Source organism: Ranitomeya imitator, chromosome 7 (genome assembly GCF_032444005.1).
Source record: "Ranitomeya imitator isolate aRanImi1 chromosome 7, aRanImi1.pri, whole genome shotgun sequence".
Taxonomy (NCBI): Eukaryota; Metazoa; Chordata; class Amphibia; order Anura; family Dendrobatidae; genus Ranitomeya; species Ranitomeya imitator.
Window position 1 is genome coordinate 125,139,531 of NC_091288.1, and position 18,516 is coordinate 125,158,046.

The 18,516-nt window shown below is 45.4% G+C and overlaps 1 protein-coding gene across 5 annotated transcripts in view; it reads left to right on the plus strand.

Moving 5' to 3' along the window:
- Positions 1 to 18,516, plus strand: part of HIBCH (3-hydroxyisobutyryl-CoA hydrolase) — an 885,760-nt gene that overhangs the window by 186,099 nt on the left and 681,145 nt on the right. For all 5 annotated transcript variants that reach the window (XM_069733795.1, XM_069733794.1, XM_069733798.1 and 2 more), the window contains exon 3: positions 17,807 to 17,947. In XM_069733795.1, coding sequence (XP_069589896.1) covers positions 17,810 to 17,947 — 138 coding nt within the window. In that variant the 5' untranslated portion in view covers positions 17,807 to 17,809. The remainder of the gene's footprint in view (positions 1 to 17,806; positions 17,948 to 18,516) is intronic.

The following is an 18,516-nucleotide window of genomic DNA, read 5'->3' on the forward strand; positions in this document are numbered from 1 at the left end:
AGCCCCCTTCTGGCCGAAAAGGACTTGGTTTTCTTGGGTCAGTAGAATGTCTGTAACAGATCCTTGGGTACTCCCAGATCTGCCCAATCTCCTATTCCTGGGACCAGTAACACATCCGCAGGTAGCAAGTCTACATATGACAGCTTGAAATTTGAAAGGGGGTTATTGATAGAGAAAGGCTTTTCTCAAGGTTTAGTGTCAACCCTCCTGAAAAGTAGGAAACTAACAACCACCAAGCAATACGGTAAAATCTGGAAGAAATTCCTCTCTTCCTCAGGCTCTAAAATGTCTGAAGGAATCCCGCTTAAAGCTGTATTAGAGTTCTTGCAAAATAGGCTAGAGAAAGGGCTAGCAACGAGCACACTTAAGGTTCACATTGCAGCACTGGGGGCACTGTTTAACTACAACCTAGCAAGGAATCATTGGGTTTCCAGATTTGTTAAGGCGGCAGAAAGATCTAGACCTTTACCCGTACGAAGGGCCCCTCAGTGGGACCTGAACTTAGTCCTCATAGCCCTAACTAAACCCCCCTTTGAGCCCTTAGAGGAACTTCCCTTAAAGATCCTATCCTTTTAAAACCTCCCTTTCGGTAGCCCTTACTTCAGCCCGTAGGGTTAGTGACATACAAGCCCTGTCAGCCGGCCCACCCTTCACACAAATCCTAGATGACAGGGGGGTGTTAAAAACATCTGGCATATTTACCAAAAGTGGCTTCCCGGTTCCATAGATCCCAAGAGATCTCCCTTCCCTCCTTCTGTCCAAACCCCAAGAACGAAGGAGAAAAAACATTACACACATTGGATGTTAGAAGGTGTCTTATCCATTACCTGTAAGCCACTAGGGAGTGTAGGGAGGATAGATCTCTTTTTGTGTGTTTTCAGGGCCCTCGAAAAGGCAAAAAAGCCTCCAAGGGTACACTGGCAAGATGGATCAGAGATGCCATCATAGTAACATAGTAACATAGTAACATAGTTAGTAAGGCCGAAAAAAGACATTTGTCCATCCAGTTCAGCCTATATTCCATCATAATAAATCCCCAGATCTACGTCCTTCTACAGAACCTAATTGTATGATACAATATTGTTCTGCTCCAGGAAGACATCCAGGCCTCTCTTGAACCCCTCGACTGAGTTCGCCATCACCACCTCCTCAGGCAAGCAATTCCAGATTCTCACTGCCCTAACAGTAAAGAATCCTCTTCTATGTTGGTGGAAAAACCTTCTCTCCTCCAGACGCAAAGAATGCCCCCTTGTGCCCGTCACCTTCCTTGGTATAAACAGATCCTCAGCGAGATATTTGTATTGTCCCCTTATATACTTATACATGGTTATTAGATCGCCCCTCAGTCGTCTTTTTTCTAGACTAAATAATCCTAATTTCGCTAATCTATCTGGGTATTTTAGTTCTCCCATCCCCTTTATTAATTTTGTTGCCCTCCTTTGTACTCTCTCTAGTTCCATTATATCCTTCCTGAGCACCGGTATACCATCAACCTCTCGTATACCTCAAGTGGGATGCCAGTTCCAGGGGAGGTTAAAGCTCATTCAACTAGAGCAATGGTGGCTTCCTGGGCAGAAAGAGTTGGCACTTCAATTGACCAGATATGTAGAGCAGCTACTTGGTCTTCACCCTCAACTTTCTTTAAGCACTATCGGTTGGACTTAACTTTTTCTTCAGACCTTACGTTTGGTAAAAGGGTTCTGGAAGTGGTAGTCCCTCCCTAATGTACAGTCTCTGCAATTCTCTCCGTGGTGCCATCATGGGGGACACAGAAAATGGTAGTTACTCACCGATAACTGTGTTTCTCTGAGCCCATGACGGCACCCATACATTCCCTCCCTTCACGTGTGGGTGTGCACACTATCATGAATGCGTAGTTAAATATTTAGCAATAAGCACGCGGTATCTCTATTAAGTCTTAGTGATGATGAAACATTTTAACTATTAACCTGATATTCCCTTCATGCTCTGTAAACAACTGATGCGGGAGAGAGGTGCCACCTTTTTATCTGTAGGTTTCCTGTCCTTGGTGGGCGGATCCCCTTTCTACGTGGTGCCGTCATGGGCTCAGAGAAACACCGTTATCGGTGAGTAACTACCATTTTTGCATGTCTGCTACAGCATAAAGAGTAAAGTCCAAGGGCAATTTGAAACTCTGAGGAAGACGCTTACAGAAGACACAGAGCAAAAATTACAACAATATTACAGCAAACTACGGACCTTTCTGATTCATATCAAGGAAAGAAAACTGCGCAGATTGCGCCTCAATTCAGGACTCTATGCAGACACAAAACAAAGCCCAAGCCTGATAACTTGGACAACCACTCCATTCCAGACACAAAAGCATCTAACTGTGGTTAATCTTTCAGATTATAAACACAACAAAGTGGAACTGGCAGTGTTTTCCAGAGGACTCTCATTTTGTCCTGCTAAGGCCCTGGATAAAACTGAACTCTGCAGTGATATGGAACATTTTTTCAGGAGACTGCGCTTGAGGGAATATTTCAATGACAAAGAAGATTCAGAACCCACCTGGACTGAAGGAAAAGGGATCCTAACAACAAAGAAGAGGTCAGACTGGACAACTCCACCTGGACGCAACCCTCATTTGGATAACTATATAGACTCCTTCAGACATTTGATAAAATCCAGCATCATAGATACTAACAGGAGACAAGCATCCAACATTAGTGCCCAGGAGAGAAAGGCCATACAGTCTCTGAAAACCAACAAAGAAATCATCATCAAACCTGCCGACAAGGGAGGTGCAATAGTCATGATGAACACATCAGACTAAATGAAGGAAGCAAACAGACAACTTATGGACACACGCTGCTAAAATAATTGGAGTCGGATCTTACACAGGACTATTACAAGGAACTAAACAAGTTGGTATCTTGCCTGCCCGACGAATTCATAAGAGCCAATGACCTGATACCAGAAAGTCCAAGAACAGGGACATTCTACATGCTTCCCAAAATCCACAAATCTGGAAATCCAGGAAGACCAATTATTTCATGTGTGGGCACCCTTTACTGAGCAGGTATCTGGATGGGTAGAGGGTATTCTTAAACCCCTGGTAAAGGATACACCCAGCTTCATTCAGGACACAACTGACCTATTGAATAAACTATCAGCAATAGGTCCTCTACCAGAAGGAACCATCCTGGCCACCATGGATGTGGAATCTTTGTACTCCAATATCCCACACCAGGATGGATTAAATGCCTGCAAATTCTTCCTGGAAAACACAGGGACTGATGCACATTCTGTGGTGAAACATATAAAATTCATCCTCACCCACAATTACTTTGAATTTGACAAGAAGTTCTATCTACAGGAGACTGGTACAGCAATGGGAAGTAAAATGGCCCCACAGTATGCAAATATTTATATGGCCAAGCTTAAAAGCAACTTTTTGTCCTCATGTCCCATCAGGCCTCTGGCGTACTACCGCTACATTGATGACATTTTAATCATCTGGATGGAGTCTGAGTCTGATCCACAGCTAAAGACGTCCCATGAACAGTTTAATCAATTTCATCCTACCATCAACTTGACACTCAACTACTCCTTCACTGAAATTAACTTTTTGGACACCATAATTAAGCTGCAGAACAATAAAATAGAGACATCCCTGTATCAGAAGCCAATCGACCGTCCAGCATACCTTAAATGGGACAGTTTCCATCCAAAACACATAAAAAAATTCCATTATCTACAGCCAAGCCATCAAATACAATCGTATATGCTCCAACCCAATGGATAGGGATGTACACCTTGGTCGCCTCAGAAAGACCTTTTTGAATCTGGGCTAACATCCAAGAACCATTGAAAACCAGATCACAAGAGCCACCAGAATATCAAGGAATCACCTGGTACATTACAAAGCTAAAGAAGAAAATAACCGGGTACCTCTAGTAGTTACCTACAATCCAAATCTGGAGGTGCTAAGGGGAGCTGCACGAAAAATACAACCTTTACTACAAAAAGATTCCGGCTTAGAATCCTTTTTTCCAGACCCCCCCACTACTGTATTTTAGGCAGCCCCCAAATCTAAGAAGCATCGTTGTCAAGAGCTCCCTGTCCTCTCCAACAGCTGCAGGTACCTTTCCTTGCAATCAGAAAAAATGTAAAACCTGTCCATTTATAATGACCACGGACAAGATAAAGATCACACAATTCACATCAAGACTACAAGATCCCAGGTACTTTCAGCTGCATCACATCTAATGTGGTATACTTATTTGTACTAAATGTCCAACTTGGGGTCTGCATGTGGGGGAGACAGGGCAAAAGCTTAGAACAATAATGAATTCTCACTGCAACACAATAAGAGAAAAAAAGAATGGATCTACCTGTGGCAATACATTTGTCTCCCAAATCATAACATTATGGACATTAAATTACTTGTGTTAAAAGGTAACTTCAAATCTCAGAGAGACAGAAGAGTCTGGGAATATAAACTGATGACGACCTTTGACAGTCTTAGGCTACGTTCACATTAGTGTTGCGCCGCTGTTGCGTCGGCGACGCAGCGGCGACGCAGCGGCGACGCGCCCCTATGTTTAACATAGGGGACGCGTGCGTTTTTTGGGTGGCGTTTTTCGCCACGTGCGTCGTTTCCGACGCAAGAAAATGCAACAAGTTGCATTTTCTGTGCGTCCGATTTTCGTCAAAAACGACGCACGCGTCGCAAAACGCGCGCGTTTTTGCGCTCGTTTGCGCGCGTTTTTACATGCGTCGCGTCGCCGACGCAGGGCGGCGCAACGCTAGTGTGAACGTAGCCTTAGTGGAGGAATGAATGTGTCGCACGGATTTATGTCTTTTTACATCAACTAAGGAACCCGCCCCTCAGACTATGATGGGTCATCACAACAGAACCAGACCCCAATCAGAGAACAATAAAACGATTCTTATCTAAGAAATGGCCCAATATTTATGGACATAACTGTTTCACTCATGGTAATTCTGCTTCATGTCACCTGTCTTATCCATGGTTTTTCATTTTTTTTCTTTTTTTTTTTTCTTCTGTGCTATGTTGTGCATAAATATGTGATTCTTCAGAATTTCTTTTAGTCTTTGCCTGATGAAGAGACCTGCGTGGTCTCAAAAGCTTGCAATTTGTTACCATCTTTTCAGTTAGCCATTAAAAGGTATCAACCACTGAGACCTCTCAATTCTAAATATTTTTCTTTTTACCCCTGAGCACCCAACAGTGATTGAGCCTGATCCTATCCACTTTTATACGCTCTACAGGGGCACCAGCAATGAAATGACAGCGGGGGTAATCCTCCTCTGTGTATCCCTCCACTGCCAGGAAAGAGGTCCCATATCCCTAACCCTAATTCTCACGCAGCATTGCTGTAAAGTGAGAGCCTCAACTTCAGTAACCTCAGTGATGCACTGCAGGAGCCATTGTCTCCTGTCAGTTCATCACTGGGAGGCCCTATAGACCAGTGACATCACCTGATGTCACGGTTCTATAGGGGAGATCGTTGTGAAACACTCGTTATTAATTGGATTACGGCGGACAGGGAGTATACGGCTGGTTTATTATTTTTACTTTTTTTGCAGGCAATCGAGGGTGTCTCAGGAATTAGGCGTGGTTGTAAGTATGGTGAAATTAAGAATATTAAAATACTTTTTTCTGGCTGTTTTTTTAACTCTTTCATTAATATATGATTAATAATGGATAGGTGTCTTTTTGACGCCTCTCCATTATTATCTGGGCTTAATGTCACCTTACAATTGCAAGGTGACATTAACTCCTTATTACCCATATCCCACCGCTACACAGAATTGGGAAGAGAGGGGCTAAGTGCCGGAATTGGCACATCTTAGAAATGTGCTATTTCTGGTCTGGCTGCGGGATGGTATTTGTAGCCGGGCGGGGGACAATATCCATGGACCCTTCCTAGGCTATGAATATCACCGCAGCTGTCTGCATAGCTTTTCTGGCTATAAAATATTGGGGGGTTCCATGTCATTTTTTTGGGGGTCCCCCTTTTTTTAATTCCAGTAAAGGCTATGCAGACAGTTGCTTGCTGATATTCATAGCCTGGGAAGGAGCCATGGGTATTACCTCCCTTCCCAGGCTACAAATATTGGCCATCGGCGTTCCCCCTCTAGCGCAGAAGTTTGTGCTGGAGCCCACCCCTATTTTTTTTTTTTTCATTTTTTTTTTAACTGAAACACATTGTAAATTAAGAAATATGGATATATCCAGTGGCGTAACTTGAATGTCATGGGCCCCAATGCGAAAGCTCTAATGGGGCCCCCCAAATATTTTAAATCTTTTTAATAGCATTAGTATTTTTTATAGGCCAAAGGGACTGTTAGGGCCCCCTAGGCTCCATGGCCTGTGTGCAATTGCAATCCCTGCACCTGTTGTAGTTACGCCCCTGTATATAACTATATATATATATATATATATATATATATATATATATATATATATATATATATATATATATATGTAGATAGATACAACAGAGAGATATCTATCCATATATCTATCTATCTATCTATCTATCTATCTATCTATCTATCTATCTATCTATGTAACTGTGTGTAATGGAGTGTGGGTTGGACAAATGTAAAAGAGGAGGTTGGACAGAAATGACATCACAGATTGAAGATAGAGGAGGGAGGGGTTTGGGTGTTTTGTGGAGTGGGTATGCTATGTGTGGGCTTACAGGCCAGTGCAATACATCATATAACTTGTAGTATTAGAGCACAATAAGCCAGGAGAAAGGAAGTTGTTGATTAACCCCATGAGAGCTGGAACCAGCACTGAGAATGTGCTGCTACAGCATTCATGAACATTGTCAAGAATCTGCTGATACTGAGAGGAATCCATGCGTCCCTCAACTTCAAGATTCCCAGTGCCGGCATTGGCCACACAGCCCCAAAGCATGATGGATCCTCCACCAAATTTTACTGTGGGTTGCAAGTGTTTTTCTTGGAATGCTGTGTTTTTTGGCCTCCATACATAACACCTTTTTGTATGACCAAACAACTCAATCTTGGTTTCATCAGTACACAGGACTAAAATCCAAAAAGAAATTGGTTTCTCCCAATGTGCTTTTGCATACCTCAGCCGACTCTGTTTGTGGCGTGCCTGCAGAAACTGCTTCTTTCACATCACTCTCCCATACACCTTCTCCTTGTGCAAAGTGTGTTGTATAGTTGACTGATGCACAGTGACACTATCTGCAGCAAGTTGATGCTGCAACTCTCTGGAGGTGGTCTGAGGATTGTCCTTGACTGATCTCACCATTCTTCTCTGCCTTTCTGATGTTTTTCTTGGCCTGCCACTTCTGGTATTAACAAGAACTGTACCTGTGTTCTTCCATCTCCTTACTACGTTCCTCACAGTGGAAATTGACAGGTTAAATCTCTGAGACAGCTTTTTGTATCCTTCCCCTGAACAACTATGTTGAATAATCTTTGTTTTCAGATCATTAGACACTTGTTTTCAGGAGCCCATGATGCCACTCTTCAGAGGAGATTCAAACATGAGAACAACTTGCAAGTGGCCACTTTAAGTAGCTTTTCTCATGATTGCATACACCTGGCTATGAAGTTCAAAGCTCAATGAGGTTAGAAAACAAAAAAAAGTGCTTTAGTAAGTCAGTAAAAAGTAGGTAGGAGTATTTAAAACAAGAAAATTATAAGGGTGCCCATACTTAAGCACCTGTCAAATTTTGTTTGAATGCAGATTGCACATTTTCTGTTAGTACAATAAACCTCATTTCAAGGCAGAAACACTACTGTGTCCAACAGTTATTACATATATGAAACTGAAATAGCTGTTGCAAAAAGAACAACTATTTTTTCTAAAACATTAAGCTATAACTGTGAGTGAGCCGATTCCCTTGGCTGAGAAGCAACCCCACACATGAATGGTTTCAGGATGCTTTACAGTTGGCATAAGACAAGACTGGTGGTAGCGCTCACCTCTTCTTCTCCGAATCAGCTGTTTTCAGATGTCTCAACAATCGAAAAGGGGATTCATCAGAGAAAATGACTTTGCCCCAGTCCTCAGCAGTCCACTCCCTCTACCTTTTGCAGAATATCAGTCGGTCCCTGATGTTTTTTCTGGAGAGAAGTGGCTTCTTTGCTGCCCTCCTTGAAACCAGGCCTTGCTCAAAGAGTCTCCGCCTCACAGTGCATGCAGAAGCACTCACACCAGCCTGCTGCCATTCCTGAGCAAGCTCGGCACTGCTGGTAGTCCGATCCCGCAGCTGAAACAGTTTTAAGATACGGTCCTGGCGCTTGCTGGTCTTTCTTGGGCGCCCTGGAGCCATTTTGACAACAATGGAAGCTCTCTCCTTGAAGTTCTTGATGATGCGATAGATTGTTGACTGAGGTGCAATCTTTGTAGCTGCGATACTCTTCCCTGTTAGTCTATTTTTGTGCAGTGCAATGATGGCTGCACGTGTTTCTTTAGAGATAACCATGGTTAACTGAAGAGAAACAATGATACCAAGCACAAGCCTCCTTTTAAAGTGTCCAGTGATGTCATTCTTGCTTAATCATGACTGATCGCCAGCCCTGTCCTCATCAACACCCACACCTGTGTTAATGGATCAATCACTAAAACGATGTTAGCTGCTCCTTTTAAGGCAGGACTACAATGCTGTTGAAATGTTTTGGGGGTTAAAGTTCATTTTCTGGGCAAATATTGACTTTGCAAGTACAGTAATTGCTGTTAAGCTGATCACTCTGACATTCAGGAGTATATGCAAATTGCCATTAGAAAAAAATGAAGCAGTAGACTTAGGAAAAATTAATATTTGTCTCATTCTCAATTTTTGTCCATGACTGGACACCACCTGCGGCACTAAAGACACGTTCCGATAATACACTAGCAGCAGGGCAAGCCAGCACCTCCAATGCATACTGGCTAAGCTCTGGCCATGTATCCAGCTTAGAGACCCAAAACTTGAAGGGGGAAGAGCCGTCTGGGAGTACACTGAGAGGGCAAGACATGTAGTCTGTCACCATCTGACAGAAACGTTGCCTCCTGCTGACTGGAGCCGTCAGTGATGGTGTAGACGTTTGTGGTGGTGACACAAAACTTTGCCACATTTGAGCCATACTGGTCTTACCTTGTGCTCCCTCTTTGTGCAGAGCTTCCTCCACTGCCTCGACACACTGAGCTGCTTTGTAAAGCACTAGCAGCACTGCTCTCGGGTGGAATGGAGAACATGATGGAATGCACCAGTGCGTTTTGGTACTCCCGCATTTTACGCTCCCTGTTCAACCGTGTTATGAGGCTTTGTAAGTTGTCCCGATAGCGAGGATCTAGGAGGGTGGATACTTAATAATTAGCCATGTTGAGAATGTGGGCAATGTGGCAATCGTTTCTCAGGCACTGCAGCATGAAATCAACCATGTGCTGCAGACTGCCAACTGGCCCAGAAATGTTGTCCCCTGTTTGAGGCGTGATCTCTGCCTGCTCTGCATCACCCTAGCCTCGCTCTACATACGGACTACTAGATCATTGTGTACCTCCCTCCTCTGGACAGATGTCTTCCTCCTCCTCCATGGACTCCTCCTCGTCCTCCTCACAAAGTGTCCCCTGCCTAGGCCTTTGTGAGGAACCATGTTGTGCAGACTGTCCAGAAGATGATGGCCATTGTGACTCCTCATTCTCCACCTCTTCCAAAACCACCTCCCTTAGTGCTTGCAGTGTTTTTTTCAAGCAGGCAGATAAGGGGGATAGTCATGCTGACTAGTGCATCTTCTGCACTCACCATCCGCGTGGAATCATCGAAGGCATGCAAAACGTGGCAGATGTCTTTCATAGGGGCCCATTCAGTGGTGGTGAAGTGTGAACGTCGTGCAGTGTGACTTCTTTGCGCCTGATGCAGCTGGTACTCCATTACTGCTGCCTGTTGCTCACACAACCTCTCCAACATATGTAACGTTGAATTCCACCTGGTGGGTAGGTCAAATATGATGCGATGTTCCGGAATGGCGGAATCGGCGCAGCAGAGCTGCAATGCGTGATCTTGCCTTGCTGGAACGCCGCAAGTGAGCACACTCTATGCGGACCTTGTGCAGTGGTGCATCAAGATCCGGATAGTCCCTCAAAAAACTCTGCACGACCAAGTTGAGCGCATGTGCCAGACATGGGATATGAGTGAGGTTGCCTAGGCCCAGAGCTGCCACCAGATTTCGGCCATTGTCACATACTACTATGCCTGGCTGGAGATTCGCTGGCACAAACCACATGTCGCTCTGCTGCTTGATGGCATTCCAGAGCTACTGCGCTGTGTGGCTTCGATTCCCCAAAGAAATTAATTTCAATACGGTCTGTTGACGCTTGGCCACGGCTGTGCTCATATCGGTCGTAACAGTTAAGCGTAGACCGTGACGGCTCCTGCAGCGCTGATTCAGAGGAACTGGAGTATGAGAAGGAGTCAATGTGAACAGACTGGATTTCTGCAATCCTTGGAGTTGGCAGAACACGTACAGCGCCACTCTCAAGATCTGTACCCGGCTCAACAACATTTACCCAATGGGCAGTGAGGGAAAGGTGTCGTCCCTGTCCATTCTTACTGGTCAACACATCGGTGGTCAGGTGGGCCTTGCTACTGACGGCGTTTAGTAGCACATGTTTAATTTTTCCCTCCACATGCTTTTGCAGGGTAGGGACGGCTTGCCTGCTGAAATAAAAGCGGCTGGGCACGTTGTATTGTGGGACTGCCAATGCCTTGACGTTACGGAAAGTGTCAGTCTCCACCAGCCTGAATGATAGCATTTCAAGGGACAGTAGTTTTTCAATGCCAGCATTTCGAGCCTGTGCTTGGGGGTGGTTTGCAGAGTATTGGCGCCTTTTCTATCATGCCTGTGCTACCAATGGCTGTAGACTGGCCTGGGAGTGTGAGGATGACAGGGAATGTGGTGCTGTGGGTTGGAAGATACTGTGTCTCTGTACAACAGTGCCAGAGGTTCCTCCATGGCGATCCTGTGATTAAACCGAACCAGCTGTGTGTGAGCTGGAGGAAGAGGCTACAGCATGAGCTTAAGAGGTGGTAGGTGGCACTGTAGGTTGGCCTAGGTCTTCAGTGTGTCTTTGTAACTCCACCACGTGCTTGGTCCGCACATGTTTCCACGTATTTGTGGTATTGAGGTTGCTGACACTTTTCCCTCTTTTCACTTTCTGATTACACAGCTTGCATTTGACAAAGCAAATGCCATCTGCAACTGTCTCAAAAAAGGACCAGGCACTGCAAGTCTTGGGAGCACCCGTTTTGGAAGATGCATGCTCCTAATGGGTGCCGAAGTGGAGGCTACAGGCAACCCAGTCTGCCCCCTCCCTCTCCCTCCTTTTTTGTCCGTTCGGGGAATCTCTTCCTCAGAGCTGCTCCCACCACCTTCCTGTACCTCACGCCATGATGGGTCAAGGATCTCATCATCTACACTACCCTCTTCCACCAACTGCTTTTCCTGGGTAGTCTCGACAGCACAGTACGCACCAGAAAGTAGCACCTGAGTCTCATCATAAGATGCGTACTGAGGTGTGCTGACCATAGTCACTGGCCCACCTGCCTCTTCAGATTCAGAGAGACAAAGCTTGTTGTGCATCACTGCATACTACCTCTTCTTCAAATTCTAGAATGCTGCTTGGCTGACCCCCTCTTTCCAAGCCGAGAGATTCAGAGAACAGAAGTAGAGATCGCTCCTGTCCAGGGCTCTCTGAGAGTTATTATAGGAGAACTCGGCCATTGGAATTGAATCCACCCAATCATTCTGTAGGTGGCAGATAAAGCAGCGGAGATACTGCTCCAGGGTCTGATTGGTCCGTTCTGTTTGTCTGGGGATGGAAAGCAGAAGAAAGGTTTATTTTAACGTCCAATGCAGCACAGAAATTCTGCTAAAACCTTGAAGTGAATCGCACCCCTCGATCAGAAATGACCTCATCCGGTACTCCATGCAAGTGAAACACATTTTGAAACATTAAATCTGATGTCTGTTTAGCATTGGGTAAGCCAACACAGGGAATAAAATGAGCCGCCTTTGTTAACCGATAAACCACCACTAAAATGGTGTTATTCCCTTGAGAGGTTGGCAACTCCACAATGAAATCCATGGAAATGGATCCCCACGTATGGGATGGGGTGGGTAGGGGTTACAATAGACCCATTGGCGAGGAACATGGTGTCTTGCATCTCGCACAAACTTCGCATTAAGTGACATAGTTTAGAACGTCTTTTCTGTAAGTTCGACACCAAAAGAAACGAGAAAGAAATTCTTGTGTCTTTAGAACTCCTCTATGCCCAGCTATCTTAGAATCGTGGATGAGTTGCAATACTCTCAATCTGACCGTTTCAGGTATATACAGACGTCACCCCTGAATCCACACACCATTTTATAGAAAAGACTTACGTCCCTAGGAGGTTGTGCCAGCAAAGTCCTAAAGTAGGTCTTGATTATGAATCACTCCTAGGAATCTAGAATCAGGAAGAATAGTCTTAGGAGGAGTACATGGACGGGTTTCCGTTGAATGGATCCTAGAGAGTGCATCCGCCATTCAATTTCTCGATCCTAGCCTATATGAGATTACAAAATAAAATTTTTAAGAAAAGATTCCAGTGAGCCGTACTCTCTCTAATAACTCAGGGATTAATGGCAATGGATAACTGTTTCTAATAGTAACCTTATTGAGTTCCTAATAATCTATGCAGAGTCTAAGAGATCCATCTTTTTTTTCTTCACATAGAAGATGGGTGTACCTGCAGGAGATGGAGTAGTGTATGACGCCCTTGGCTAGATTTTCATCAATATAGCCCTTCAAAGCCTTTAGTTAAGGCACTGCCAGAGGGTAGATCTTACCAAAGGGTATTCCTGCTCCGGACAATAATTTAAAGGGAACCTGTCACCCCGTTTTTTCAGATTGAGATATAAATACTGTTAAATAGGGCCTGTGCGTTACAATAGTGTATGTAGTGTACCCTGATTCCCCACCTATGCTGCGAAATACGTTACCAAAGTCGCCGTTTTCGCCTGTCAATCAGGCTGGTCAGGTCAGGTGGGCGTGGTGACATCGCTCTTTTCTTCCCCAGCTTTCCGTTGGTGGCGTAGTGGTGTGCGCATGTCGCAGTGACGAATCCACTGCGCGCACGTTAAGAAGCAGCGCGCGATCTGCGCTATTACCCCCTGTCATCGGTGGGGGCGGCCATCTTCCTGGGGCCACGCGTGCGCAGATGGAGTGCTCTGCTGCACGGGGCTTCAGGAAAATGGCAGCGGGATGCCGCGCGTGCGCAGAAGAGATCGCGGTGGCCATTTTCCCAAAGCCAAGTTTGCATCTCGGCTTTGGGAAAATGGCCGCCGCAATCTCTTCTGCGCACGCGCGGCATCCCGCGGCCATTTTCCTGAAGCCCCTCTGGTCTGGCTGTGAGCACAGCGGCCGGAAAGCAGAGCGGTGACGTCACCGCTCTGCTTTCCGGCTGACCGGCGCTCACAGACAGACCAGAGAAGCAGAGCGCCGGGGACAGACAGCGGTAGGTAAGTATGTAGCGTTTGTTTTTTTTACTTTAACGATGGTAACCAGGGTAAACATCGGGTTACTAAGCGCTTAGTTACCTGATGTTTACCCTGGTTACCAGCGAAGACATCGCTGAATCGGCGTCACACACGCCGATTCAGCGATGTCAGCGGGACCTCAACGATCAAAAAATGGCCCAGGCCATTCCGACACGACCAGCGATCTCACAGCAGGGGCCTGATCGCTGGTACGTGTCACACATAGCGAGATCGCTACTGAGATCGCTGTTGCGTCACAAAACTTGTGACTCAGCAGCGATCTCGCTAGCGATCTCGCTATGTATGACGGGGCCTTTACTCTTGTTGGGATGTGTGGATGAGATTGGAGTGGATAACAACCTAAAGATAGCTATTGCCAGATTGTTATACATGGCTAGGAAGGTAATAGCTCGAAATTGGATTAGGGAAGAACCGCCGTCAAGAGGAGAGTTCCTCCAGTATGTGAAGCAGGGCCTGACACTGGAAAAGGGGTTTTATAAAAAAAGAGGGAAAATCGAAATGTTCTATAAAATGTGGTCTCCGTGGATTGCTATGGGATAGGGGTATTATAGAGGGAGAGTTAATTAAGGTTCCTAATTAATGGTAATGTTAAATGTGGCTTATATTATTGGCCGAGGGATTAGATAGTATATTGGTCTAATGATGGAAGTGCTAAGCAAGGTGAGCTGCTTTGTTGGGTGGGGTTGGGGGGTGGTGGGATTGAAGGGGAATGTTTGAAGGGGGGAAAAAAGCTTTGTATTGAAAATGAGAATGTAACATGTCATTTATCTTGTTATTCTTAATAAAAATTTATTTGAATCAAAAAAGTAACCTAACTCAGTGGGAGGGTCAGCACGAGCAAGTTCATCCTTAATCATGGGAGACAACCCTTTCCAGGAAAATAGATTTTTTGACTGATCTGTGTCCCAAGTGGTATCGAGGGCCCATCTCTTGAAATCCAAGGCATATTCAGCTACTGAGTGCTTACCTTTGCACAAAGTCAACATGGCTGCTTCAGCTGTCGCATGTCCGTTAGGGTCATCAAACACCTGCCCCATGGCTGAAATTAAAGCATCAAGATTATTCAAACATTCATCCTCAGTCTCAGTCAGAGGGTTTGCCCACATCAGAGCTTTGTTGGAGCAGCAAGATTATAGTAAGCACTCTGGATTGTTCCAAGGTAAATTGCAAAGCATTTGCAGAGAAAAACAGTTGGCATTGGTTAATAAACCCCCTACATTTTTTACGCTCACTGCCAAAATGAAAATGGGGTAACTTGGGAATCCCAAAACCTGAGGGTAGGGCTGGTGCCTGGACTCGTTTTTCCAGAGCCTCAATCCTGGCTTGTAAATCCTGAGTATTTTGTCCGAAAACTTGCAGATTGTGATTAAGATCCTGCAGACTTGCAAAGTATGTCTTTAAAACCTGTATATCCGCAATTATTGTATCTGTAATTCCACACAAGTTCTTTACGCGAGCCTCCATCTTCCCAGATCCTTTAAGGCAGAAGTGCTGGAAAAGAAAAAAAGGTGCACAATAGTGTTTACCCGTGGTAACACACCTGACTGGAAAGAAGGAAATGCGTTCACCTGAAATGGTTGTGAGAAGTCACAACCACTGTCATCACAGAATGTATAAACGGGTACACGGTCCACAGCAGACTCTGTGTTCTCAGACCCAGCAGAAATCTTGTGATGTAATGTACGCAGTCTATTTAGAGTCTTGTGATTGGGTGCGAGGAAAACACAGGAGACACAGGTTTGGTTACGACTTGCTTGTATTACTTCATACAAGTATTCCACAGACAAAAAGGTTTTACACAATTGCAGGTACAGAGGCAGGAAACACGGCAGGGGGCATGGCAGGCCAGAGTAAACCTTAAAGGAACCTGTCACCCCCAAAATCGAAGGTGAGCTAAGCCCACCGGCATCAGGGGCTTATCTACAGCATTCTGTAATGCTGTAGATAAGCCCTCTGATGTATCCTGAGGGCTAGGCGTCGGACCATGATGCCCATCGGACTGGACCATATCTGGACCACCCCTGGGTGAGTATAATCTAACTTCTTTTTCCTATCTTTCAGGTTACATCAGGGGGCTTATCTACAGCATTACAGAATGCTGTAGATAAGCCCCTGATGCCGGTGGGCTTAGCTCACCTTCGATTTTGGGGGTGACAGGTTTCCTTTAAGTTGAGCATTAAGCACAAAACAGGTTTAGTCTCTGTTACTTCCCTTGCAAATGTTGATTAGCAGGCAGCAGGGTTCCAGTGTCTAAAAGTGTCCCAGAGACCCACAGTAGGAGGTGGCTGAAATACTAAGTCCAAGACTTCCAGGAGCCAGGTCACAGGCTAGCTGCAGACATGATTCAGAAGCCCTGCTTGAACAGCTGAGGCTGCTTAAAAAGGCAAGAGGCAGAGAACAGGGCGGACCATAAAATGTAACAACTCTGCTGGCATCACGGCATGGCCTCTCATCTCTCACACTATCTTACCCACTGCTCCAGGTCATGTTGTGGTTTCTGTTTCTTGCCAGTTCCATATTCTGTGCCTCTGCTCTCTGCTTGCTTCCTGGCTGTGTGCATTTAGGGCGGCGCTTGAACTCTGGTTCTTATAGGAATCAGGCACACCTGTCTAATCTGTTCCTGACCAATTACCAAGAGGCCTCCAGTATTTAGTGCAGCTCCACCCAGTGCACTGGGCCTGTGCAATGTGTTAGCTCAGTTTGTGTTTAGCTTCTGAGTTGCCAGGCCTTGCTCTGTGTTACTCCCTCTCTAGAGGCTTTTCTCCTTGCCTTGATCTTGTTTGTCTGCCCTCCAGGAGGCTGTATATCCTGGTCCCTGTCTCTCTGTTCTTGGTCCATTACCTTGTCTGAACTTAGTCCTATATCTGTCTCTTTGTCTGTGGCTTCCTTCCCTGCTGTGTCTTTCCTTGTGTTATCAGTCTGCTTATGCTCCGCACTCTTGCGGTTCTGCCTGCTCTGAACTCTTGTGATTTTGCCTGGGCTCCGCTCTCTTGCAGCTTTGCCTCTGCTCCGCACTCCTGCGGTTCTGCTCCGTTCTACTCTGCTCTGCTGCTGCAGAGACCTTTTGCTGCAGCTCCTCTCCACATTCCTTGCGGTTCTGCTGTGCTTAGCTTTTGCTGCTGCAGAAACCTCTTGCTGCAGCTCCTCTCCGCATTCCTTGCGGTTCCACTCTGCTTAGCTTCTGTTGCTACTCCATCTCCTGCTCCTTTACCTTTCCTATCCAAAGCCTTGCGGTTCTCATCCTGTGTGAACAGGTCCCAACCTGTTCCTTTATACTTCATTCCTTCCTGCTTGTTTCCTTACCTTCACCTCCTGTGTGAACAGGTCCCTACCTGTTTCTTCATATACCACACCAATCTGCCCTCTGTCTCTGCCGTACATGCCAGCCCTGTATCTCTGCCGTACCTGCCAGCCCTGTGTCTCTGCCGTGCCTGCCAGCTTTGTGTCTCTGTCGTTCCTGTCTGTCCTGTGTCTCTGCCAACTCTGTGTCTCAGCAGTGCCAGCCTACTCGTCTGAGTTTCATCCGTGCTCATCTGCTAGTCCTGCCTGATGCCCACACCAATCCTGGTGTTACGGTTTCCCAAGTGGGAACAGCAGCCACAGCCAGACATCACCCTGGAGTAGCACCTGGCAGCTGCCTGCCGCACAAGCCTGACCTCACCATCAGAGGCTCCAGTGAAAACCAAGGCAGCTGTCATAGTCACGCCCCTTCCAGTGTAGTCTGGTTCGTAGCACAGTGGGTCCACAAACCCCCCGAGCTCACGCCCACCAGTCAGTGCGTGAGCGTGACATAGAAGCTCCATACTGACTCAGTGCAAGATAGCTGCAGCAGGACAAAGCAAAATGGACAACGGAAAAGCTAGGTTTCAATAACAGAAAATAACAGCAGATATAGCAAAGAGACTGAGAACCTTACACCCCACCTGAGGTTACGGAGTGACATGTTTCTTTAACTTGTTGTAACAGGATAAAGGGCTGGTTAGGCAGGGAATATAGCAATAAATACACAAATGCTGATGGGTTGGAGGGCATGGGGGACCTGATAGATTCCCTATAGATTAAATGGCATGTCCCATAGTGTCAGCAGTAACTTGTGTTTTGTGTATAAGCTCCTGACTCGGCATGACATGTATATCTGTCATGGAATACTAGTTTTCAAGAGCTTGTGATGGACATTTGCCTCATGTAGCGCTGAGAGTTTTAGAATTATTAAAAGTATTAATTTTTGTTGTTTTCTTTTTTGCAGTATATGTCCGGCCACAGAGCTTCAGATTCAGAGGTCCTGCTGGCAAAACATGGTTGCTCCGGAGTGATTACTTTAAATAGGCCAAAGGCTCTGAATGCACTAAATCTTAATATGACTCGACTCATCTATCATCAGATAAAAGTAAGTATAACTGTTTAGGCTGCTGAATTGAAGACAGATTTACATGCTTATTAAATCTGCCACGATTCCACCACTCACGGTGTTCTATGGATGCTCTGAATGACAGCTCTGCTGCCCTATGGGATCGAGGGCTGGCTGAGCTCTCAGGATTGACAGCTCTGCTGCCAAATCTGAGGCTGAGGTCTGAGTATTGTGATTGACAGATCAAGCGCCTGGGTAGTTTCTCCGAGAACTAATATTTGTAATTTCTCCTAAAAGAAATAATTCTAAATTTTCACTGACTAATCCAATTGGAGTAAATAAAAATTAATATTAAAACATAACTTTTTAATGACAAATTTTATGTAAAATTGTGTTTTACTATTATTAAAACACACAAAAGTGAATGGTCAACCGCAATATTCCAGTGATATCTTTATTGATATATGCGGTTTCAGCACAGATGGTAGACAATCTAATAGATTGTGATAGGGTATGATACCTTATCGCTTATCAACTGGAGAGCAAATTTTATTTAAATCAATTATAGCAAAATAATATTTTCTCCCCTTTTGTTTATATAATGTCTG